The 25,222-nt window shown below is 43.7% G+C and overlaps 1 protein-coding gene and 1 long non-coding RNA gene across 2 annotated transcripts in view; one reads left to right on the plus strand and one right to left on the minus strand.

Annotated features, from left to right (window-relative positions):
• The window catches only part of LOC138663750 (zinc finger protein 665-like), a 106,339-nt gene that overhangs the window by 31,905 nt on the left and 49,212 nt on the right, over positions 1–25,222 (minus strand). The window contains exon 7 of the mRNA XM_069750079.1: positions 20,537–21,441. Within this exon, the coding sequence (XP_069606180.1) occupies positions 20,537–21,441 (905 nt within the window). The remainder of the gene's footprint in view (positions 1–20,536; positions 21,442–25,222) is intronic.
• On the plus strand, positions 3,302–25,016 carry LOC138663753 (uncharacterized). Its single transcript, XR_011318232.1, has 3 exons — positions 3,302–3,342; positions 10,987–11,045; positions 24,474–25,016. It is a non-coding gene; the product is annotated as an uncharacterized lncRNA (long non-coding RNA).

The following is a 25,222-nucleotide window of genomic DNA, read 5'->3' on the forward strand; positions in this document are numbered from 1 at the left end:
GGGAACGGGATTTCCTAACCACAGCTCACCCGGTAACCCCGACTTTTTATTTGATACCTAAAATACACAAGTCCATCAGTGTACCCCCAGGTAGACCAATTATCTCGGGTTTGGGGGGTCTCTATGAAAAACCATGTTCATATCTTGATTACTTTTTGCAGCCACTAGTGAAGACCTTGGACTCCCACGTAAGAGATTCATTGCACCTCATAGAACTCCTCCAACCCCTGTCGGTACCGGACAATGCCATCCTAGTGACCTTAGACGTGGAGGCATTGTACACGAATATTGAACACAAACAAGGTATGATAACAACTTCCTATTTCTTGGAGAAATACTCTACAGGCGACAGGGGTCATGATGCATTTATTTTGGAGCTGCTTAGATTTGTACTCGAAAAAAACTATTTTATTTTTGACAGAACCTTCTACAAACAAGCTTCGGGTACGGCCATGGGGGCCAAATGCGCGCCCTCATACGCCAATCTATTTATGGGGTGGTGGGAGGAGACCCACGTACAAAAACTCAGAGGCTACTTAATGCATGTAATAAAATGGTTACGTTTCACAGACGACATCATCATAATTTGGTCGGGAACATCTGATGAACTGGGTGCTTTCATTGAGGAGCTCAATAACAACTGTTGGAATATCAAACTCGCAACTTCCTTTTCTACTATTTCAGTTGACTTCCTGGACCTGAGAGTGTCCATGGACCAGAATCGCATTGTGACCACACTGTTTCAAAAACAAACAGCTACGAACAATTTGCTTCACTTTGGAAGCTTTCACCCGCTACATCTGAGAAGAGGAATCCCAAAAGGACAATTCCTCAGATTAAGGAGGAACTGCACACGCACCGAGGATTTCCGCATGGAAGCCCGCCAACTGACCAACCGGTTCCGTGAACGCGGATATCCTAAGAAAATCATTTCGGGTGCTTTTGAATTTTCAAGAACAAAAACAAGGGAGGAGGCCCTTCAACCCAGGGTAAGATCAGTGACGAGCAAAATAAACCTGATTACAAAATTTAACAATCAATGGAATGACATCTACCATATTCTAAAAAAGAACTGGGGGATTCTAAGGAGTGAGCCGAAACTGAGAACATTTATAGGGGAGAGACTGCAAATGGTGGCAAGAAGGGCAAGGAACTTAAAAGATCACTTGACTAATAGTCACTTTAGACGCCCCACCACCAAAATTGAAACGAGCCACTCAACCAAGGGCTCTTTCCCTTGTGGAAGCTGTTCTATCTGTCCACGGATGATTGCTGGAGAGGGGGTAAAGGTTCATAACCTTCCGGCGCGGGTGCAGTCGAGGGCATACTTCAACTGCCGCACGCGGAATCTGATTTATGCACTGATCTGCAGCTGCGATAAGATCTATGTGGGACAAACCACTCAGGAGCTCCGACGCAGGACCCAGCAGCATCTGTCCAATATAGCCACTGCTAGGACAGACAGGTCCAGGGGCAAGGTTATTACCTCAGTGGCAAAACACTTTCTAGAGGTACATGCTGGGTCAGGAGCGTCTCTGAGAGTCATGGGTTTAGAGAAAGTGAATACCAACATTAGAGGGGGGGATCCAGTGGAGGACCTCCTCTGCCGTGAGGCAAGATGGATTTACGAACTGGACTGCCTAGTACCGCAGGGCCTCAATGAGGAGCTACTGTACTCAGGCTTTTATAGAAGAAAATAGTTTAGAGTGGGGTCTAGACGGACCCACTTCTGGGTATATATATGGGGGGCTCTATTATACTGGTGTATATCCCCCCCTCTTCTTCTTCCTCCCCCTCCCCGTGTGTCTTCCCCTTTATTAACACTCTTTCATCTACTTATATTTATTTAGGTTTTTTCTCTCTCCTGATGTCTTGTCTCCCCCCTTTTTTAGTTCTAACCAAAATTATGGACCAAGGATGGGAGAAGAAGACGAACCCGCATCTGACACTGCATTGAAACCCGGAGCACTCAAGAATCCAAAACTGAGTTATGCATGGACTGAAAGCTCTAAGGGGGTTAACGGCAGGTCTATAGGGGATGAGCACCCTCTGCCAGTTCACTAATGTTTGTAACCCCCAATGGGGGGGATGGATGGCCTTTTTGATAAATGAAGTTTCTTCTAATTTTAATTTTCTTGTCAATGTAGGTCTCTCTACCCATGATGATAGGGGTAAGACTGATGTGCGCATTTAGTGTTAGTGTTCAGGTCATGTGTGCCTACATGGGCTCACAGTGTTTAGATGTGTACTCTTGTATACTGTGGGATCTTTATTTTGAGCGCCCATAGTGAGGAATAAGGCTATGCGCAAGTATGGCCAAGGGTTAAACCCCTATTGTACATATTTGACTCGGCCACATGCGCCACCTGAGCCCACATGGGTTCTGTTTAACCATGCTCGTCTATTGGGATGGGGGGGGTTCTGTATTTTAAACACCTCCAACAGGAGCAAGGCGCTTGCGCATGTAGGATACTGGGGCAACGCTACTGTACGTACTGATGGCACTTAAGCCGCCCGAGCCCATTGAGGCTTGGGCGACCAAGTATGCGTATTATAAACCGTGGGGACAGTATGCTGTGGTGCCCCAGGCGGACTGAAGATGTGTATGCATTCTAGGCGTAGAGGTAATTGTGCTGGACGTACTTTACGTCGGGTCCTACGCCATTTGCGCCCACACAGGCCCTTAGTGATGATGCATATCTATGGCACTCTGGGGGGGGGGGGTGTACTTGGAGCGCTCTCTATGTAGTATAAGCGCTCGCGAATATATAAACAAGGGGTGAAATTCTTGTACACATCTAACGCTGGCATTCATGCCATATGCGCCCACATGGGCTCCATCTAACTGCGCCTGCCCAATGTATACAGGGGGGGTGGAGCGCCGAGCGCTGCTGGCTGACTGTGGGCGTCGTTATTCCTCGATACAGGGGAGGAGCTTCGCTGCATGCAGTCAGTGGTGGTATAGATGCGCTATTTGCGCCCATACGGACGCCAAAAGAGTACGCACGCGCACTCTATACAAGGGAGGATCGTCTCCTACAGTACCTACAAAATGAGTAAAATGTTGGTGTAATAAACGTGGAAGTACTATTGGCCATTGGGGCACCCCATTGTAGGTGCCCTTTGCTAAAAACTAAGCCGTGTGGGTGATTTTGAGATGTGAATGGATGCGCAGGCGCACTCCACAATATGAAACTCTGTGGGAGGCGTCTTCTACTACTCCACTCTCGGCGTCAGTAACCCATGTGACCTGTGAACTCCACTTCCGGGGCAGCAGCGCACAGATTCATCTGCATGCTTGCGGAGCTGTGTCTCACAGCTGCAACATGAACATAATTTAAGGTACCTATAAATAGACACATTTAGTTAATCTCAGACAGTACCACCTTGAGAAAGACACAGGGTGTGCCGGAACGCGTGGGTCCAGCTATCATGCCCGGACTGTAACAGTGCACTTAGGACCATGATGACGGTAGTGGACTTGGAGACGGTATAGGGTGGAGTATGACCAACTCGCTATTCAGGCAGTGTACCTCTTGTTTTTCTGTTACTCTTAGGGTGAAAGGGAGTATTCATGTGTTAATCTGTGCTCTGGGACACCCTCTATACAAGACTCTATGTGGATGCCCACACTAACAGGAATTTATATATGTATGAGGGCACTTGGTTCTAGCATTGTATGGTTTCGGATTGTAATCACCATATTGTGAGGTGCTGCCTATGCCCTATGGACTACCAGAGACCACTCTGATTGGTATATATTATAACCTAGCGCATTGAAAAATAGAAAGTATAAACTATGGACTTTTCTTGTATTTAAATATATTTCACAGCCGGGCACTTTTTGCTATGATATGTACTGATTGTCATCAATTATATGCCGTTTGGATCTAACTGATTGTTCAATGTGGAACAAGTTTTAAATGTTTTTAATAGTGTGTTCTGTCTGTTTTTTCTTTGATGTGTCAAATAAAACTTGAATTTTTGTGATTAGCACTTTGCTGTCTCGTCGTTGATCCTACAAGTATATGCATGTACCTGTCTCTTTTTGGTTTACGTCAAAAGCTTCCATTATAGCCAACGACGGACGGCGCAGGATCCATCGCTGTCGGATTTTTCGACGTTCACAAAAACGTTACTGTCCGTTGTCTCCGGCAGACAGACAAAGACTTTACGACGGATGAAACGGAAGGCCATCCGTCACTAATACACGTCTATGGGAAAAAAAACGGATCCAGCAGCAACATTTGCTGGATCCGTTTTTTTTCTAAAAAAGACGGATTGTGACTGATGGCAAAAAAAACCTGATGTGTGAAAGAGGCCTTAGAGATGGTAACCAACAATGTGCTGTCTAAAAAGCAAAGAACTGATGGCCAGTTTGTCCCTGCAGTTGGTGGGAGGCGCAGCAGGTGGACTTTGCACTGTAGAACATTAGCATATCCCACCTTTGTGCTGTCAATGCCCTCTGTGCAAACAAAACCCCTTTAATGGTGACATAGAGAATAATAGGTATACATATCTCTGCCAACACAAAAGTGGCTCTGTGCATTAAACAGTTTGGTCTTTGTTCTAAGCCCCCAGCTCACAGACAAAACCCCTATAATTAACGTCTGGCATGTTACAGGTTTTGACAAGAGTTGGTGCAAATTGGTTCACATGATTGGTCTATTGGCCACGTTGGTAATCTCTGGCCGCTGGACCGGAGCCCTGAGAACTGCCTCCTACCTCTTCGGTATCTATGTTAAATATGCTTATTTTGCACATTTATTTAATCAAGACTATTTACCAGGTGCATTACTCTTAAATAACAAATGTCATGATATTTTCATAAAAAATGTAGTGCTTCATTGAATTGTCCACAGAAAAACCACATTGCAGCAAAACATAAAAATAGATGAAATAGTTACGAACAGATTGTCCATTTGTTCCTATCAGCGTTTGTTTCACATCTTTCCCAAAGTTCTGAATGGTAAAAGCCGTCTGTGTAAAGTCTGAAGTCATCTTTCTGTCATGGAGTAGAATCAAAGCTACCAGTTGTTCTTTCCTTCTGTGTGTCCTCTGTCATCCGTGGAGAATAGTAACATAGTAACATAGTTAGTAAGGCCGAAAAAAGACATTTGTCCATCCAGTTCAGCCTATATTCCATCATAATAAATCCCCAGATCTACGTCCTTCTACAGAACCTAATAATTGTATGATACAATATTGTTCTGCTCCAGGAAGACATCCAGGCCTCTCTTGAACCCCTCGACTGAGTTCGCCATCACCACCTCCTCAGGCAAGCAATTCCAGATTCTCACTGCCCTAACAGTAAAGAATCCTCTTCTATGTTGGTGGAAAAACCTTCTCTCCTCCAGACGCAAAGAATGCCCCCTTGTGCCCGTCACCTTCCTTGGTATAAACAGATCCTCAGCGAGATATTTGTATTGTCCCCTTATATACTTATACATGGTTATTAGATCGCCCCTCAGTCGTCTTTTTTCTAGACTAAATAATCCTAATTTCGCTAATCTATCTGGGTATTGTAGTTCTCCCATCCCCTTTATTAATTTTGTTGCCCTCCTTTGTACTCTCTCTAGTTCCATTATATCCTTCCTGAGCACCGGTGCCCAAAACTGGACACAGTACTCCATGTGCGGTCTAACTAGGGATTTGTACAGAGGCAGTATAATGCTCTCATCATGTGTATCCAGACCTCTTTTAATGCACCCCATGATCCTGTTTGCCTTGGCAGCTGCTGCCTGGCACTGGCTGCTCCAGGTAAGTTTATCATTAACTAGGATCCCCAAGTCCTTCTCCCTGTCAGATTTACCCAGTGGTTTCCCGTTCAGTGTGTAATGGTGATATTGATTCCCTCTTCCCATGTGTATAACCTTACATTTATCATTGTTAAACCTCATCTGCCACCTTTCAGCCCAAGTTTCCAACTTATCCAGATCCATCTGTAGCAGAATACTATCTTCTCTTGTATTAACTGCTTTACATAGTTTTGTATCATCTGCAAATATCGATATTTTACTGTGTAAACCTTCTACCAGATCATTAATGAATATGTTGAAGAGAACAGGTCCCAATACTGACCCCTGCGGTACCCCACTGGTCACAGCGACCCAGTTAGAGACTATACCATTTATAACCACCCTCTGCTTTCTATCACTAAGCCAGTTACTAACCCATTTACACACATTTTCCCCCAGACCAAGCATTCTCATTTTGTGTACCAACCTCTTCACGGTATCAAACGCTTTGGAAAAATCGAGATATACCACGTCCAATGACTCACCGTGGTCCAGTCTATAGCTTACCTCTTCATAAAAACTGATTAGATTGGTTTGACAGGAGCGATTTCTCATAAACCCATGCTGATATGGAGTTAAACAGTTATTCTCATTGAGATAATCCAGAATAACATCCCTCAGAAACCCTTCAAATATTTTACCAACAATAGAGGTTAGACTTACTGGCCTATAATTTCCAGGTTCACTTTTAGAGCCCTTTTTGAATATTGGCACCACATTTGCTATGCGCCAGTCCTGCGGAACAGACCCTGTCGCTATAGAGTCACTAAAAATAAGAAATAATGGTTTATCTATTACATTACTTAGTTCTCTTAGTACTCGTGGGTGTATGCCATCCGGACCCGGAGATTTATCTATTTTAATCTTATTTAGCCGATTTCGCACCTCTTCTTGGGTTAGATTGGTGACCCTTAATATAGGGTTTTCATTGTTTCTTGGGATTTCACCTAGCATTTCATTTTCCACCGTGAATACCGTGGAGAAGAAGGTGTTTAATATGTTAGCTTTTTCCTCGTCATCTACAACCATTCTTTCCTCACTATTTTTTAAGGGGCCTACATTTTCAGTTTTTATTCTTTTACTATTGATATAGTTGAAGAACAGTTTGGGATTAGTTTTACTCTCCTTAGCAATGTGCTTCTCTGTTTCCTTTTTGGCAGCTTTAATTAGTTTTTTAGATAAAGTATTTTTCTCCCTATAGTTTTTTAGAGCTTCAATGGTGCCATCCTGCTTTAGTAGTGCAAATGCTTTCTTTTTACTGTTAATTGCCTGTCTTACTTCTTTGTTTAGCCACATTGGGTTTTTCCTATTTCTAGTCCTTTTATTCCCACAAGGTATAAACCGCTTACACTGCCTATTTAGGATGTTCTTAAACATTTCCCATTTATTATCTGTATTCTCATTTCTGAGGATATTGTCCCAGTCTACCAGATTAAGGGCATCTCTAAGCTGTTCAAACTTTGCCTTCCTAAAGTTCAATGTTTTTGTGACTCCCTGACAAGTCCCCCTAGTGAAAGACAGGTGAAACTGCACAATATTGTGGTCGCTATTTCCTAAATGCCCAACCACCTGCAGATTTGTTATTCTGTCAGGTCTATTAGATAGTATTAGGTCTAAAAGTGCTGCTCCTCTGGTTGGATTCTGCACCAATTGTGAAAGATAATTTTTCTTGGTTATTAGCAGAAACCTGTTGCCTTTATGGGTTTCACAGGTTTCTGTTTCCCAGTTAATATCCGGGTAGTTAAAGTCCCCCATAACCAGGACCTCATTATGGGTTGCAGCTTCATCTATCTGCTTTAGAAGTAGACTTTCCATGCTTTCTGTTATATTTGGGGGTTTGTAACAGACCCCAATGAGAATTTTGTTACCATTTTTCCCTCCATGAATTTCAACCCATATGGACTCGACATCCTCATTCCCTTCGCTAATATCCTCCCTTAAAGTGGACTTTAGACAAGACTTTACATAGAGACAAACCCCTCCTCCTCTCCGATTTTTACGATCCTTTCTAAACAGACTGTAACCCTGTAAGAATGATGGTGAAGGCAGGAGGTGACAGCCCCCACGTGACCAACCCACCCTCCTAAGGCCGGCGTCACACTTGCGAGTTTTACGGACGTAAGAGCGCAGAAACTACGTCCGTAAAACTCGCAAAACATACGGCACAATTATTCTCTATGCCCCTGCTCCTATCTGCCGTATTAAACTGATCCGTATTATACGGCTTTCTACGGCCGTACAAAATCGCAGCATGCTGCGTTTGTCACCGTACTGCGCAAGAAATACGCCAATGAAAGTCTATGGAAGCGTGAAAAATACGGATTACACACGGACAAGCAGTGTGACTTGCGAGAAATACGCAGCGGTGTTAGAGAGAAAAGCCGGTAATTCAGTGCGGTGTACAGTAAAATCACACTGACAGCTTACAGTAGAATAGGTAGAATTAATGTCTACACATAGAATAGGTATATATATATATATCATTGAGACACATATATGTATATATATTAATATTTATTCCAGCACTATACAGCTTGAAAGCCGGTAATTCAATTACCGGATTTTTCTTTCTCCTTCCTAAACCCGACATGATTTGAGACATGGTTTACATACAGTAAACCATGTCTTCTCTCCATTTTTTTTGCAGATTCTACACTACTAATGTTAGTAGTGTGTATCTGCAAAATTTGGCCGTTCTATCTACTAAATTAAAGGGTTAAATTGCGGAAAAAATTGGCGTGGGCTCCCGCACAATTTTCTCCGCCAGAGTAGTAAAGCCAGTGACTGAGGGCAGATATTAATAGCCTGGAGAGGGTCCACGGTTATTGGCCCCCCCCTGGCTAAAAACATCTGCCCCCAGCCACCCCAGAACAGGCACATCTGGAAGATGCGCCTATTCTGGCACTTGGCCACTCTCTTCCCATTCCCGTGTAGCGGTGGGATATGGGGTAATGAAGGGTTAATGCCACCTTGCTATTGTAAGGTGACATTAAGCCTAATTAATAATGGAGAGGCGTCAATTATGACACCTATCTATTATTAATCCAATTGTAGTAAAGAGTTAAATAAAACACAAACACATTATTTAAAATTATTTTAATGAAATAAAAACAATGGTTGTTGGAGTATTTTATTCTACGCCCAATCCAGTCACTGAAGACCCTCGTTCTGTAACAAAAAAAACATAATAAACCAACAATATCCTTACCTTCCGAGGATCTGTAATGTCCAACGATGTAAATCCATCTGAAGGGGTTAAAATAATTTGCATCCACGAGCTTTGCTAATGCAATGATGCTCATGGCTGCAAAACCCCGGAAAATGAAGGTAAAGTAGGTCAATGACCTATATTTACCTGCATTTGCGGTGAGGCGCCCTCTGCTGGATGTTTCTAGATCGTGGGAACTTTCCTAGAAAACTTCCAGGCTCGAGTTCATATGAGGACAACCAGCAGAGGGCGCCTCTTATGAACTCGAGCCTGGGAGCTTTCTAGGAAAGTTCCCACGATCTAGAAACATCCAGCAGAGGGCGCCTCACTGCAAATGCAGGTAAATATAGGTCATTGACCTACTTCACCTTCATTTTCCGGGGTTTTTGCAGCCATGAGCATCATTGCATTAGCACAGCTCGTGGCTGCAAAATATTTTAACCCCTTCAGATGGATTTACATCGTTGGACGTTACAGATCTGCGGAGGGTAAGGATATTGTTGGTTTATTATGTTTTTTTTGTTACAGAACGAGGGTCTTCAGTGACTGGATTGGGCGTAGAATAAAATACTCCAACAACCATTGTTTTTATTTCAATAAAATAATTTTAAATAATGTGTTTGTGTTTTATTTAACCCTTTACTAGTATTGGATTAATAATGGATAGGTGTCATAATTGACGCCTCTCCATTATTAATTTGGCTTAATGTCACCTTACATTAGCAAGGTGACATTAACCCTTCATTACCCCATATCCCACCACTACACGGGAATGGGAAGAGAGTGGCCAAGTGCCAGAATAGGCGCATCTTCCAGATGTGCCTTTTCTGGGGTGGTTGGGGGCAGGTGTTTTTAGCCAGGGGGGGGGCAATAACCGTGGACCCTCTTCAGGCTATTAATATCTGCCCTCAGTCACTGGCTTTACTACTCTGGCGGAGAAAATTGCGCGGGAGCCCACGCCAATTTTTTCCGCAATTTAACCCTTTAATTTAGTAGATAGAATGGCCAAATTTTGCAGATACACACTACTGACATTAGTAGTGTGGAATCTGCAAAAAAAATGGAGAGAAGACATGGTTTACTGTATGTAAACCATGTCTCAAATCATGTTGGGTTTAGGAAGGAGAAAGAAAAAGCCGGTAATTGAATTACTGGCTTTCAAGCTGTATAGCGCTGGAATACATATTAATATATATACATATATGTGTCTACTGACATATATATATATATAGACAGTATATATATATATATTTTTTTTTTTGGGACACATGGATCACTTCTATAGCGGTATGTTGGTTTTGCAAGCCTGCGAGAAAACCACGCAGTACGGATGCCATACGGATTACATACGGAGGATGCCATGCGCAAAAAACGCTGACACACCCTGCCTACGGAGGAGCTACGGACCACTATTTTCGGGACTTTTCAGCGTATTACGGCCGTAATATACGGACCGTATTGTTTTACGCTGTGTGTGACGCCGGCCTAAGAGACATTATTTATATGTCCCACAGACCACGTGTTCTCTCTATATGGTGTTAACTTATACTCTGAGCTATATATACATAAATAACTTTTGTAATGTCAGCAAAAGACAATGTGTTCAGTACAGAATTGAGAATAAGAATAATTCAATTAACAATTAATATTTATCAATCTACGGCTCTTGTTTTGATTAGCTGTTCTACCGCAATATAATTGTTGCACATGTGACAGTGTGCTAAGCCGGCTAGTCAAAGCAAGAACTGTCAGGTAAGAGGCAGTTCTCGGGGCTCCCGTCCTGCAGCCAGAGATTACTGATGTAATCGATGGACCAAGGCCTTGCCAATCGATAGTCAGAAGCTCTAATTTTACAAATGTAAACCAGTGTAAGAAGCTCTGTCTTCTAGCATCCACATTGCTAATTACATTTCACAATATTTTGGGTTGTGTGTTGTTTTTTTGTATCTATATTGAAACTTAGATTTCCATTTTTTCCAGGCACTTCAGCTGACAAGAAGTATCGGTGTTATTTTTATTTACAGCTGGAACAACTTCAGGTAGATCCAGCAGTGTTTCTTCTCCTGGGACTGTTACCAACCGCTGTATATGAACTGTCACAAGAAGACCTTCAGCAGTTTGAGGCTAAGAGGTTCACTTTAGGAAAAGTTCCTTTGGTGCCTCCACCAGAAGAGTTCATGTAACTAAATATTTCTCTAGATAATGAGGGGCCGTGTGGAGAGGGGGGGAGGGTAATAATGGGCCGTGTGGAGAAGCTAGATAGATATACATAGATAGAGATGGATATAGATATATATAGATAATATGGATAGATATATACACATATAGATATATACACACTAGATGGTGGTCTGATTCTAACGCATCGGGTATTCTAGAATATGTATGTGTTTATCTATGAAGATTTCAGAATAATGCAATGAATACACAGGATTCGGCCGGCCGCGACCAATTAGCGAAGCGTGGTTCAAATCCCGTGCCAATTCGCGTCCGGACTGCATCTGTCGCTGATTGTTCACGGCCGGCCGCGACCAATCAGTGAAGCCAGGGCCAGCTGTAGGTTTTTCAGGGCCCCAGGCGAAAGAGTCTCACAGCCCACATAGCATTTAACACAGCCCACGTAGTATGCAGCGCAGCCACGTAGTATGCAGCGCAGCCACGTAGTATGCAGCGCAGCCACGTAGTATGCAGCGCAGCCACGTAGTATGCAGCGCAGCCACTTAGTATGCAGCGCAGCCACATAGTATGCAGCGCAGCCACATAGTATGCAGCGCAGCCACATAGTATGCAGCGCAGCCACATAGTATGCAGCGCAGCCACATAGTATGCAGCGCAGCCATAGTATGCAGCGCAGCCACATAGTATGCAGCGCAGCCACATAGTATGCAGCGCAGCCACATAGTATGCAGCGCAGCCACATAGTATGCAGCGCAGCCACATAGTATGCAGCGCAGCCACATAGTATGCAGCGCAGCCACATAGTGTATAACACAGCCCACATAGTATATAACAGCCACGTAGTATATAGCACAGCCACGTAGTATATTGCACAGCCGCATAGTATATAGCACAGCCCACGTAGTGTAGAGCACAGCCACGTAGTATATAACAATTTGCATTGTCTTGGCCAACCTTGGTGGCATCATGAGCCACATAAATGTCATATAATCTATTAGTAATGGCCTTTATCCAAGGCCCAAATAGAGGAGTCCTTGAAATCTATTCTCCGATGACACCAGAGATTATTGTATTCTAGAAAATCTGTAAGATGCTATAATACGGGGAGTAACTTGCTTATTGCTGGGAGTTTGACCGCTGGCACCCCAGCAATTATGAGATCGAAGCACTGCAGCCCGTCTTGAATGATACAGATTTATGTACTCTATTCATTGTCTACGGCACTGCCAAATACAGCGCTCGACTTTCCCAGCAGTCCCACAGACAATGAATGGAGCTGAGGTAATGGAATTCATTCAGGACATGGGAAGTCGGGGGTTCCAAAGCCCCAATCTCCGATCACTGGGGATACCATTGGTCAGACTCGCAGCGATCAGCAAGTTATCCTCTGCTTGATGTTTTTGGAATAATCCTTTAAGTGGGTGGATTAGCAGCTGTATTAAAAGCAAACATGCAGCAGAAATAAAGATGTCAGCCACAGATTTTCTTTCCAATATTATTTGAGTTTTTTGACTGACCATACCCACACTGCCCCTGTAGACTGGCACCAGTTGATTAAAAACTTTACTCACATAGGTCCCCTACAAGAAAAGCATGAAATACTTACAATGGGATATCTTCTTTGTCTTGGCCGCCGACTCAACCATGATCCTGGTGTGCCAGAGCGCTGAACGTGTTTGTGGCGTGTAGAATCCTGAAGTCACTTGATTTCGAACTTCTGTTTCTATTATTGCCAGATCCAGACCCAAAGGAACTTGTCATTGTCCCTGTTAGTCCATATTACATATTTTTTTTAAACGTAGGCGGCTGCCAGGGCTGCCACTAGGAATTTCGGAGCCCCATACTGGCATAATTTTCGGGGGCCCCTTGAGACTCTGCCTTGGATCTACCCCAGCCTCACCCCTCAAACCATCCACAGTCCCACCACCTTCTCATGGAAAAACTCCACTTCTGCACATCATCACTAATCACACATTAACAGTTCTCATCGAACACCAGAGCACATACATAGAAAGCAGCTTTTGTTTTGGCCAAGATTTTTTTAATCCACCACCACAACAAGGTAGACTCCTCTGGCCGGGCCCTACTTTACTGTAACTTATTAAACATTTATTAAAATATCCTGTACTCTTTAGGAATATTTTTATTTATTTTTCAATTATTTAAATGACCAATAATATCACATACAAGGAACAAATACCACCGCACCATGACCAGACCACATATTACCACCACATAGCACCCGAATAATACCACATACAAGGTAGAAATACCGCCACAACATGGCCAAACCACATATTACCACCACATAGTGACCAAATAAAACCACATGCAAGGTACAAAAACCACCACACCATGGCCGGAACACAGATTACCACCACATAGTGAACAAATAAAACCACACGCAAGGAACAAATACCGCCAGACCACATATTACCAAAACAGTGACCGAATACTACAATACTGACCATTAATAGAAAAACAATACTAATATCACCGTGACATTATACACAGGAGATCTGCAATTAGTATACAGTATCAGTGTACAGGTAATAGTGATCACCGGAGACATTATACAGGAGCTCTGTATATAGTGTCAGTGTACAGGTAATACAGTGATCACTGGTGACATTATACACAGGAGCTCTGTAAATAGTGTCAGTGTACAGGTAATACAGTGATCACCAGTGACATTATACACAGCTCTGTATATAATATATAGTGTACAGGTAATACAGTGTTCACCAGTGACATTATACACAGGAGCTCTGCAGTGTCTGTGTACAGGTAATACAGTGATCACTGGTGACATTATACACAGGAGTTCTGTATATAGTGTACAGGTAATAGTTATCACCAGTGACATACACTGGTGCTCTGTATATAGTGTACAGGTAATACAATGATTACTGGTGACACTGTACACAGGAGCTCTGTATACAGTGTCAGTGTATAGGTATTACAGTGATCATCAGTGACATTATGCAAAGGAGCTCTGCATATAGTATATAGTGTACAGATAATACAGGGATCACGAGTGACATTATACACCGGAGCTCTGTATATAGTGTATAGGTAAGTGATCACTGGTGACATTATACACAGGAGCTCTGTATACGTCAGTGTACAGGAAATACAGTGATCACTGGTGACATTGTACACAGGAGCTCTCTCTATATATATATTGTCAGTGTACAGGTAATGCAGTGAGCACTAGTGACATTATACACAGGAGCTCTGTATATAATATACAGTACATTGTATAGTGTGTGTATACATGTAATACACTGACTCAATGATGTCTCTAGGTGAAGTCCTTCATCTTCGCTTTTCATCTTCATCCAGCATAGTCTGCTATAATTTCTTCCAGCAAGGACTCATCTCTGCAGGAAAGAACACAGTTATCTAGAGCACCACTTGCAGAGCGCATTACTTAATCTTTTCCCAACTTCTACACTACACCAGATGAAGAAAAAAAGGCAACAGTGTCGCTCTGCACAGTAACAGGACCCCCCATTGAAAACAGAATCCTCAAAAAATAAAATATATCATTGCAATAATATCCCTTAATTAACCCCTACAGTGGTAATAACCCCCATCCTAACCCCCTTGTCTCATTCCTGTCTCCAGCCATATGTTCTCCCATCCTGCCCTCATAAGTATCCATTCTGCCCCATGTGATGCCCAATCCTACCCAATATGATCTCCCCATCTGTTTCCATTGTGCCCCATCTGTTTCCATTGTGCCCCATGATCCTGCACCATGTGTCCATCCTGGCCCATGCTCCTGCTCCATCTATCTCCAACCTGTCCATCATGCCCCATGATCCTGTCCCATCTGTCTCCATCCTGCCACATCTCCATCCTGTCCCATCTGTCTCCATCGTGCCCCACAATCCTGCACCATGTCTCCATCCTGCTCCATGTGTCTCCATCCTGTCCCTTGTCTCCATCCCTCCCCATCTGTCTCCGTCTCTCCCCATCTAGCATCATGATCTTGCCCCCTGTCTCCATCGTGCCCCATGTTTCTTCATCCCGTCCCATGTCTCCATCGTGCCCCATGATCCTGCATCATGTGTCTCCATCCTGGCCTATGCTCCTGCCCCATCTGTCTCCATCCTTCCTCACCTATCTCCATCCTGCCAAATCTGTCTCCATCCTGTCCCATGTCTCCATCGTGCCCCATCTGTCTTCTTCCTGTCCCATCTGTCTCCATCGTGCCCCATGATCCTGTACCATGTCTCCATCCCTCCCCATCTGTCTCCATGTTGCACCATGATCCTGCCCCATGTCTCCATCCTGCCCCACGTGTCTCCATCATTTCCCATGCTCCTGCCCATCTGTCTTCATCCTGCCCCATCTGTCTCCATACTGTCCCATCTTTTTCCATCGTGCCCCATGATTCTGCCCCATCTGTCTCCATCCTGCACCATTTGTCCCCATCCTGCCCCATGACCCTGCACCATCTGTCTAGATCCTGCCCCATGATTCTACCCCATGAGCCTACCCCATCTGTCTCCATGCTGCACCATCTATCTCCATCCTGCCCCATCTGTCTCCATCCTGAACCATCTGTCCCATGATTCTGCCCCATCTTTCTCCACCCTGTCCCATCTGTTTCCATCATGCACTGTGTGTCTCCATCCTGTCCCATCTGTCTCCAGCCTGCCCCATCTGTCTCCATCGTGCCTCATGATGCTGTTCCATCTGTCTCCATTATGCCACGTGTCTCCATTCTCCCACCAAAACAAATTGGGGCTTGCCACTTTCAATTAAAAAAAATGAAAGCAAAAACACTTTCTCCTTACCTGGCCGCGGTCCAGCGGCGATGTCCCCTCCAGCCATTTCAAGCGTGGACTTGCCGGCGAATGACAATGACGTCATATGCCGGCGATGTGTGTTCTGACATCAGCTGCCAGCCTCCGATTGGCTTGGCGGCTTTCAACTATTGCTGTGCGGGCCCGCATGACAATGGATTTTAACAACCTGCATCTCAGACACAGGTTCAGTTACTGCACCGACAGAATCCTGCCGCTGGGGCCTGGTGAACAGAAGATGGGGGGCCATACACCAGTAATGCCCTGATGGCCCTGTACATATATACTCACATTACAACACACATCCTGCACACACTATACACACACATATATACTCACTGTTTTCAAAATTGAAGACAGGAAATGGGAGGAGTCATGTATTTAGGAATCAGCAGCACAGGGAGCCCTGTTGTCACCACTGCACACCTCCCGCATCCGGACTGCTGAGATCATTAGATGAGAGAGGGGGTTCCTGTATGTGAATAGCAGCCATACAGGCAAAAGTCCCGTCAGGCTCCTCCCCTTTCCCCTGGAATGTTACTCCCACTTCCCTCTCCACAGTACTGTATCACCCCTCTCCTCAGCAGCTTCTCCCATCACCCCTCTCCTTTCCTCAGCAGCATCTCCCATCACCCCTCACCTCAGAACTGTCTCAATACCATACATCTCATTACCCTACGTACCTGGCTCCACTCACCTGTTCCCTTTCTTGCTTGTTGCCTTGGACTCTGTGCACCGCTCTTCACAGAGGGAAACCTCTCCTGTCACTGGAGCCAAAGAGGAGCTTCACAGGCATTACAGACACGCACCATTCAGGGCTGTATTTATACATCCTGCACGTGTGCACGTCTGTATTAGCAAATAAAGATGGCTGACTGATGCTGCCCCTGGGGCTCGTGGAGCAGAAGGAAAAGAGGATGGGCCCGGCTGCGACAGACACTCTGCCAGTATGTCTCAGGCAGTCCGGGCCCTTCCTCTTTTGCTTCTGCTCTCCGGGCCCCTTACACCAGTATGGACAGCAATGCCCTGATTGTGGCCCTGCAGCCAACTGTGTGCTTGAGACCAGTCATTGTTGTCAAAGTCATCAGGATCATCATGGGACATTATGGATTACCCCTTGACTTCGGACAGGTGAGGAATATTTATGTTTATTATTTTAATTCATTTACAGGAGACGTTGGCTTCAGTGGACTGGGCGATTAAGTGAGTATGGTTTAACTTAGATTCAACAAAGGAGTCTGTGTCATTATTTCAATCAAAGGATTCTTCTCGCTGAGTGCTTTTTATAATATCACTATGGGGTTAGTAATGGATAGGTGTCTTATAGATGCCTCTTCATTACTAACCTCTAGACTTGACGTCACCTGACAATACAAAGGTGACATCAATCCCAATACTATAAGTTGGGTTTAATGAAAGTACACACCCCTCCACCTTTTTTGTCTTTAAGGTCCTTCATAAAGGTAGTGTAACCCTTTGCATTTGTCACCTAGTCATGGCTTTCATTCAGCCAGGTTTCTGTAATGCCCACCACATTTAATCTGTCCAACATCATACAGGGAGCAGGGAAAGGGATTAGTGGTGCCTCACAGGAATCCAAATGAACACAGGTGCCAGGAACAAGTGGCTGGATACCACTAAGTAGCAATAGCAAAAAAGGAAATTAAAGTTCCAGCACCGGGCATCTCTTCATAAAATGTTATAAAATCTTCAGTATTTATTTCTCATGTCAAGAAAGAAAACATCGTACGGGGATGCAGCCCCTAAACACTTGACACGTTTCGAACAAAGTTCAAAGTCATAGGCATATGAACAATACATAAAACATTCTGATATGCCCATTCATTAAATAAAATCATGTACACCTGTTGCTTGACAGGATTGGTTTACATTCATTACAAAATCAAATCTGAAACAGCCTACCAGAAAGCATGACGCCTACACAGATTATCGCCTCCTTGTCCACACAAAATAAGGTTGTAAGAGACATCTGTACTTACTCAATGTAACAACTCTATGGATTATAAAGAATATATATATATATCCATTGCAGCATGTGAATGCTGTGTGTGACAACTGAGCACCTGCTACAATAACATCCAATGTAGCCTGTGTGTTGTGTATCACAGCTGAGCATCTGCTATAATAATATCCAGTACGGCCTGTATATGATGTGTCACAGCTGAGCATCTGTTACAATGAGATTCACTGCAGTCTATTTTGGGCTGTGTCACAGCTGAGCATCTGCCACAATAACATCCAGTACAACCTGTGTATATGTGTCACAGCTGAGCATCTGTTACAATAACATCTATTGCAGCCTGTGTATACTGTGTCGCAGCTGAGCATCTGCTGCAATAACATCCGATGCAAAAAATCAAAAACATATACTCACACTGCCAACCACTATTAATAAAAATATAATAGCCCACATACTGTGATAAATCGTTGTGCTTTTCCATGACTGACCTCCTCCTACAGCCCCATTATTGTCCCTTTTTTTTGTTAAATTTTTTCATTTTCTTTCTTTAAATGGATACACTGTCGTTTTGTTTGATCTATTGTATTGCATCCAAGCCTACCATTGCAAGACTTTTTAGACAGTCTTCATCCTCATCGCCAACAAGCAAACAAAAAAGGAAACCCATCAGGTGCGACCTGCGACCAATTTCTTTGGGAGGGACCTGACTTTTGTCCGGGCAACCAAAATAACGCAAAGTCCTGCCCTATTATAATGGGGTGCAATCGGTCCTGGACTATGCCCACCACATGGGACTCGGTACCACAGTTTATGACTATGACCACTCGAGCCACAGGGTAGTTCTTATCGTCCCTGTGGTTATAGCGGAAGCCCACCATATTCCCAGGAACCAGCCGATGAAGTTTTGTAGCCCACACTAGGGTTACAAAACTACCGGAGTCCAGCAGACCAGTCACTTGCACTCCGTTCAGTGAGATGGGACATGCCTGCGAACCCTCGCCTGGTGGAGGGACAGCACCGCAGGCAGGAGATGCAAAATACGAGCAGCGCCGTCCTACACTGCAATCCATTGTCTCGGTAGTCATGGGGCAACAGGCAGCTGTGTCCTGGGGTATCACATCTTCATAAAATTACACTATGGAATGGGCCCTTGGACAATAACTCTGACGCTTCCTGGGCTCTTGGAAGCACCCCCAAGATGTGGATCTAGTTCCGCTTTTGGGTGTCTCCCCCCTTTGGGAACCACAATATGGAGATGATAAGTTCATTTGCATTCTGGGGGTCTCCCTGGGCAACCCAGGATTGCACTGGCCTAGGAAGGGAATGCAAGAACCTGTCCATGACAACCTTCTCCACCATCTGTGCTGGGGAGGAAGATTCAGGTTGTAACCATTTTTGGACAAGTTGTAGGAGATCAAACATTTGGGACTGGGGAGGTTTGTCACCGCAATAGGCCCAGTAGTATAGCCGCTGCGCCCTGACAGTCAGAGTTACTCCTAAGTGTGACAAGATCTCAGTCTTCAACTTAGTATACTCCTTAGTGTCCTGCAAGCTCAGGTCATAATAGGCCTTTTTCGTTTCACCAGTTAAATATGGCGCCAGAACCTCCGCCCACTGCTCCAGAAGCAATTTCTCCTTCTCCGCCACCCTCTCGAAAACCGTCAGGAATGCCTCAATGTCGTCTCCTGGGGTCATCTTTTGCAATGATCTTCTTACAGTCTTCCTGGCGTACGAGTCATCACCTGGAGTTTGGGAGGAGACCGCCAGCCTCTCTCTAACCGCCTCAGCGAGTTCAATTTGTCACGTTACCGCCTCCTGTTGTTGTCGTTGCTGGTTCTGCTGTGCCAACAGCTTATTCGTTTCCTGTTGCACTATTTGCTGCTGTTGTCTGGTGAACTAGTGCTGCTGCTGCACCTGGACCAAATGCTTCACAAGCTCCTTCATACTGCCGGACATCTCATGCTGGATGGCAGATTTTACAGAGGACATGCGGTTTGGCCACTATGAGTTTTACTGGATTGCTGCCCGCATTCGAAACACCAATTGTAGAGCTTTGTACTCACTCAGCTACTATTGAGGTAGGCACAGGAAGCGGTATCGCGGAAACGTCCAGGCATGTTTATTTAAAGTTCATAAACTGCTCAGGATAGCAAACAAAAAAGTATTTTCCGGCACAAGGTGAAAACACGAAGTAAAAAGCCCATACAATACAGCGGGTCCGACTGCTCGAGACAGTATCCGGTTCTTTAGGTCTTAGCACAGATCCACACACAGGAGATCCACACATCTCCAGGTCCAGACACTGAATGAGACACTCTGTCTCCATTTTATTTGCTAAACCACGCCCCTGGTAGGGATATGAGAGCAGTCATTCCCACCCAACTCTTATGACTGCTCATAAAACCCAGCCCTACAACAGCTTAAGAACTCTCTCAGCACTATATGTGCTGGTGCATGCTTCCAAGCTCACATCACCGCAGCTAATAACTACGATGACACGTCTCCCCTCAAGCACCCAACCAGCGGCCATCTTACAATTTACAATGGATTATACTTTGTGAATTCTCAGATGTGCAGCAAGATTTGTTTTGTAAGTAAAACATTTCCCACATTGTTGACATGAAAATGGCTTCTCCCCTGTGTGAATTTTCTTATGTGTATCAAGATTTGTTTTGTAGGTAAAACATTTTCCACATTCTGGACATGAAAATGGCTTATCCCCTGTGTGACTTCTTTGATGTGCAGAAAAATATGCTTTCTTCTTAAAACATTTCCCACATTCTGAACAAGAAAATGGCTTCTCCCCTGTGTGAATTTTCTTGTGTGCAACAAGATTTGTTTTGTAAGTAAAATATTTCCCACATTCTGGACAAAAAAATGGCTTCTCCCCTGTGTGACATATTTGATGTGCAGACAAATTAGATTTTTTGTTAAAACATTTCCCACATTCTGAACAAGAAAATGGCTTCTCCCCTGTGTGAATTTTCTTATGGGCAACAAGACTAGTTTTGTAGGCAAAATATTTCCCACATTCTGGACATGAAAATGGTTTCTCTCCTGTGTGAGTACTTTTATGTTTAACAAGATCTCTTTTGTGAGTAAAACATTTTCCACATTCTTGACATGTAAATGGCTTCTCACTTGTGTGACTTCTCTGATGCACAGTAAGACTTTCTTTCTTGGTATTACATTTTCTGCATTCTGAACAAGAGTATGGTTTCTCCCTTGTATGAGCTTTTTGATGTTCAGCATCCCTTTTTTTATTTTTATTTTGCTTAACAGTCTGAAATAAATCAAAAGATGGACTCTGTTGATTAGGAATAGATGATAGATTTTTGATGTGAAGGGCTGGCGGCACATTTGTAATTATGTTATGTTCTTCATATATATATGGTGTGATACCATAATTGGCTGCTTCAAAATCAGTAACTGTCAGATGTCCCTCTGAAGCACAGTCATCTGGCAAGAAAAAAAATATAATTTTTTGTCATAAACGTCTTTTGAAACAGATTGTATGCAAATTCAATCACTAGCTTATGAAGACACGGATACAAACTGTAGAAATCAATGCAAGGACTAAAAAAATCATATTAAGCCAAAAGGTTGTGCTATTTCCATTTTTAATTACTTTGCTAGCTTTTTTTTATATAGCTTTATGTTTCACTGTGCTTGTCACCATATTTTTGTAATGAAATGTTCAGTGGAGAAACAAAGAGAGGCCTGTAAGTCAGTGCTATTAGGTGGTGTCTGTCTCTTACACTCCCTGACATCTACATGAACTATGGCACAGAACTAGGTAAAAGGGAGAAGCAGGATGGTCGTGTACGAAGGAGTCAAGACTTTAGAGCAGGTGTAAGGTTGGAGTAGTACGTGAACTTTAGCATGCATTTTAATTAGTAAAAATAAAGAGCAAAAAGAAACAAAAAGGAGGACAAGTTAAATATTGGTTCTTCACTTGTATATGTTTGGGCATCAAAGGGTAAAAGCCATGAATCTCTTGAAATGATTTAGAACTGACCAATCTCGCTGCAGTTTGCCTAACTTTGGTGGTAACAATTATAGTAACAAGATAACTGGCCGATACTGTTAGAATGGACCGTCTGCAATCTATGGTGGCTCAAGTTCATGGAATACAGTTGGAGGTACAATTTCGGTAGCCAAACCCAACTTTAGGTTAAAGGTCACTAGACCCCAACAAAGCAGAACTTCCACAGGTCTGCTCATCCCTACTTAGGATGCACCCTTCATGCTAATGTCGTTTCTGAACTCAAGATAAACTTACATGATTGATTTTTTTGGAGATTGCAAGAAATTCTTGCTTTTGTGTGAAATTGTAAAAGATCTGCTCTCAAACCTCTGACTCTAAACAACAGCCTACTAGACTTAAAAGAAAAAAAAAACAGTATTACAGGAGGATCTTTAAATGTGGACACTCTCTCTGTTTCTTGGGTTTCCGGAGTTGGTATCTGTGGAAATCTTTTATTACCAAAACAGAACAAGAGTGAGAAGTGAAAGACTTCTCCTTTTTTGCTCAGACAGTGGGCTATAAAATGCTCAGTGGAATGATCTCAGGATTTGATGTCAATTTCTTCTCCTTTGGTTTCTGGGAAACCTACCTAGATGAACTGTCATCTACTTAAGTTATTCAAGCTTTTGTTGCCATGTCTGTTTGTCTTTGTTTCAACTTTTCTAGATAGCAGAGCTGCCGTTAATTTAATTCATCTAATTGTTACTAGGATGTTGAAATTGCCTCTGACTATCTCTCAGTTGGACAGATATAGAGAATAAGACATAATACACAAAATGCACTGTATATGGACAAACATTGGGTGACAGCAGTGAGTTAGGGTACCGTCACCCAGTGCAATTTTGATCGCTACGACGGCACGATTCGTGACGTTCGAGCGATATAGTTACGATATCGCAGTGTCTGACACGCTCCTGCGATCAGGGACCCCGCTGAGAATCGTACGTCGTAGCAGATCGTTTGAAACTTTCTTTCGTCGTCTAGTGTCCCGCTGTGGCGGCATGATCGCATGGTGTAACATATATCGTATACGATGTGCGCATAGTAACCAACGGCTTCTACATCGCACATACGTCATGAAATTATCGCTCCAGCGTCGTAGATTGCAAAGTGTGACAGCAGTCTACGACGCTGGAGCGATATTGTTACGATGCTGGAGCGTCACGGATCGTACCGTTGTAGCGATGAAAATTGCACTGTGTGACGGTACCCTTAGTGTGTGAGAAGAAGAGAATAGATTTTAAGAGATTTTCCAGGATAACCATACATTTCTGAAGTAAGTCTGTACCAGGATTTGCCCGTTTTTTTCGCAGGCAGGCGGTCATGTGCCCTCAAGTATACAAGCTGCTGTTGGAACTGACACTGTGAAGTGCACCTATGGAACAGCAATTATGGCCGTGGACAGTATGTTTTTTTTTTCCAGACAGCTGGATAACCAACAGGACCAAGGTTAAGCAGGAATCACCAGACAAATGCAAGATGACAGCACAATGTGAAAGAATGATGGAGTAATACACACAACTGAACTCTTAAGTCTCAATACTAAAACAATAATGTGTCTCTAAATAACTGGCATAGGGAGTTGATGTGACAGATAAGCATCAGGCAACTTGTAAAAATTGACATGGTGCACAGCAAAGGGCAGAGGCCAGCCGTTACAAGTAACAGAGCCAGTTCCAATGATTTGACCATGAGTGGGGCACAGTGGGAACTGGTCATTTATAAACAGCTCATTGATGCCACGGCCTTCCTGTTCATCATGATCAAAACTGTACTGATGAAGCAACCAGTAGTAAAGCCCTTACAAACCCATATATCTGCCTGTCCATTATGTTTTATACTGAACTGCTGCTGCTGTAGCTAATGCCTCTAAACAGCCCAAAAAAATATATATTTACCCTATGACGGGCAGGGTTCTAACAAAAAGACCCCAAAGAGAGAAAAATTTTGGACGACTTAAAGGAGCCAATGCTCTTCCTAGGCTCCTAATGTCCTACAATGTACTATAACAATTAAACAGCTGCCCCAAAAATGCAATTTTTCACAGCTAAAATTATGCATTGCTTCCTCATTCAGCATAGTGTTCTGCTCTTTGCAGGGAAGGTAACTGCCGTACACTGGTTAATTAAAAAAATGTAAAAACACACACTGCTTCCAGTGCAGTGAACATTATTGTGGGGCCACCATTTGTCACATAAAATTCCCTGGATCTACTACAGCTATCAGAAAAAAAGAAGATAGATGGTATGCCTTGATAATTCTAGAAGGTTCAGAGCATAGTATATGACAAATCCGGCTCACACGATGATCTTCAATGCTCCAGGCTCCCCACACTGTAGCTCTACTCCTCTCACAGAACTGTAATGACAGGAAGCAATGGGGATGAAGAGTTCTCAGCAAGATCAAGCTAAAAATGCCTGTTATGACATTCTCTGTGAGCATTTGTTTTTTTTTCTCCCTCTAGGACGATGCCTTCCAATGAATGGGTAGTGTCATAGAGGGTGTGATGAACCTACACCTCGCCCACCCCGCCTGATGTCACTACCAAGTAGTGCATCTCTCCACTTACACCAATGTGAAGTTCCGCACCCCTTTGGGACACGTAAGGTCAGCTTGGTACAGACCCCGCTGTCCACATGGGAACAGGGAGGCACGGTGAGTGAGAGGATATGGCCCACGCAGTCGCTGACAACCCTGACAGGCCCCTTTCACTAGCACCAGTGAGACAAAGCGATGCCAGCCCAGTAGGACTGCCACCAGTTCCTTGTTAGATATAAGCCCGGTCCATTAACGGGAATATATCGGGCCACAAACCAGCCCCGGTAACATGAAAAGTTAATCCGACAATACAGATGTGTGGATTCGTGGATCGAGATAAAAGAGCAGCCCAAGGTTAAATTACATATTTAAATCGGGCACACTAGACAATACACTATATACATAATGGTTATACAGATACAATGCTCAGATATCAGGTCTTGCCGGGTCCCCGTTACTCTTGGAGAACAAATACGGCGGTGTTACCATGTTATCTCATTTGATATCTATGCATATGCACTTTACTGTTCTCTTCTTTTAATTTTGCCATTATGGCATAATTAATTACCCTCAGTAAATACTCAGGTGCGCTTCTTGATTTCAGCCTAAGTACCTTATTATCCCCCATAATTAGGTGGGGTTTCAAAGTGTGATGCATTTCATCTATGAAATTCT

Source organism: Ranitomeya imitator, chromosome 2 (assembly GCF_032444005.1).
Source record: "Ranitomeya imitator isolate aRanImi1 chromosome 2, aRanImi1.pri, whole genome shotgun sequence".
Taxonomy (NCBI): domain Eukaryota; kingdom Metazoa; phylum Chordata; class Amphibia; order Anura; family Dendrobatidae; genus Ranitomeya; species Ranitomeya imitator.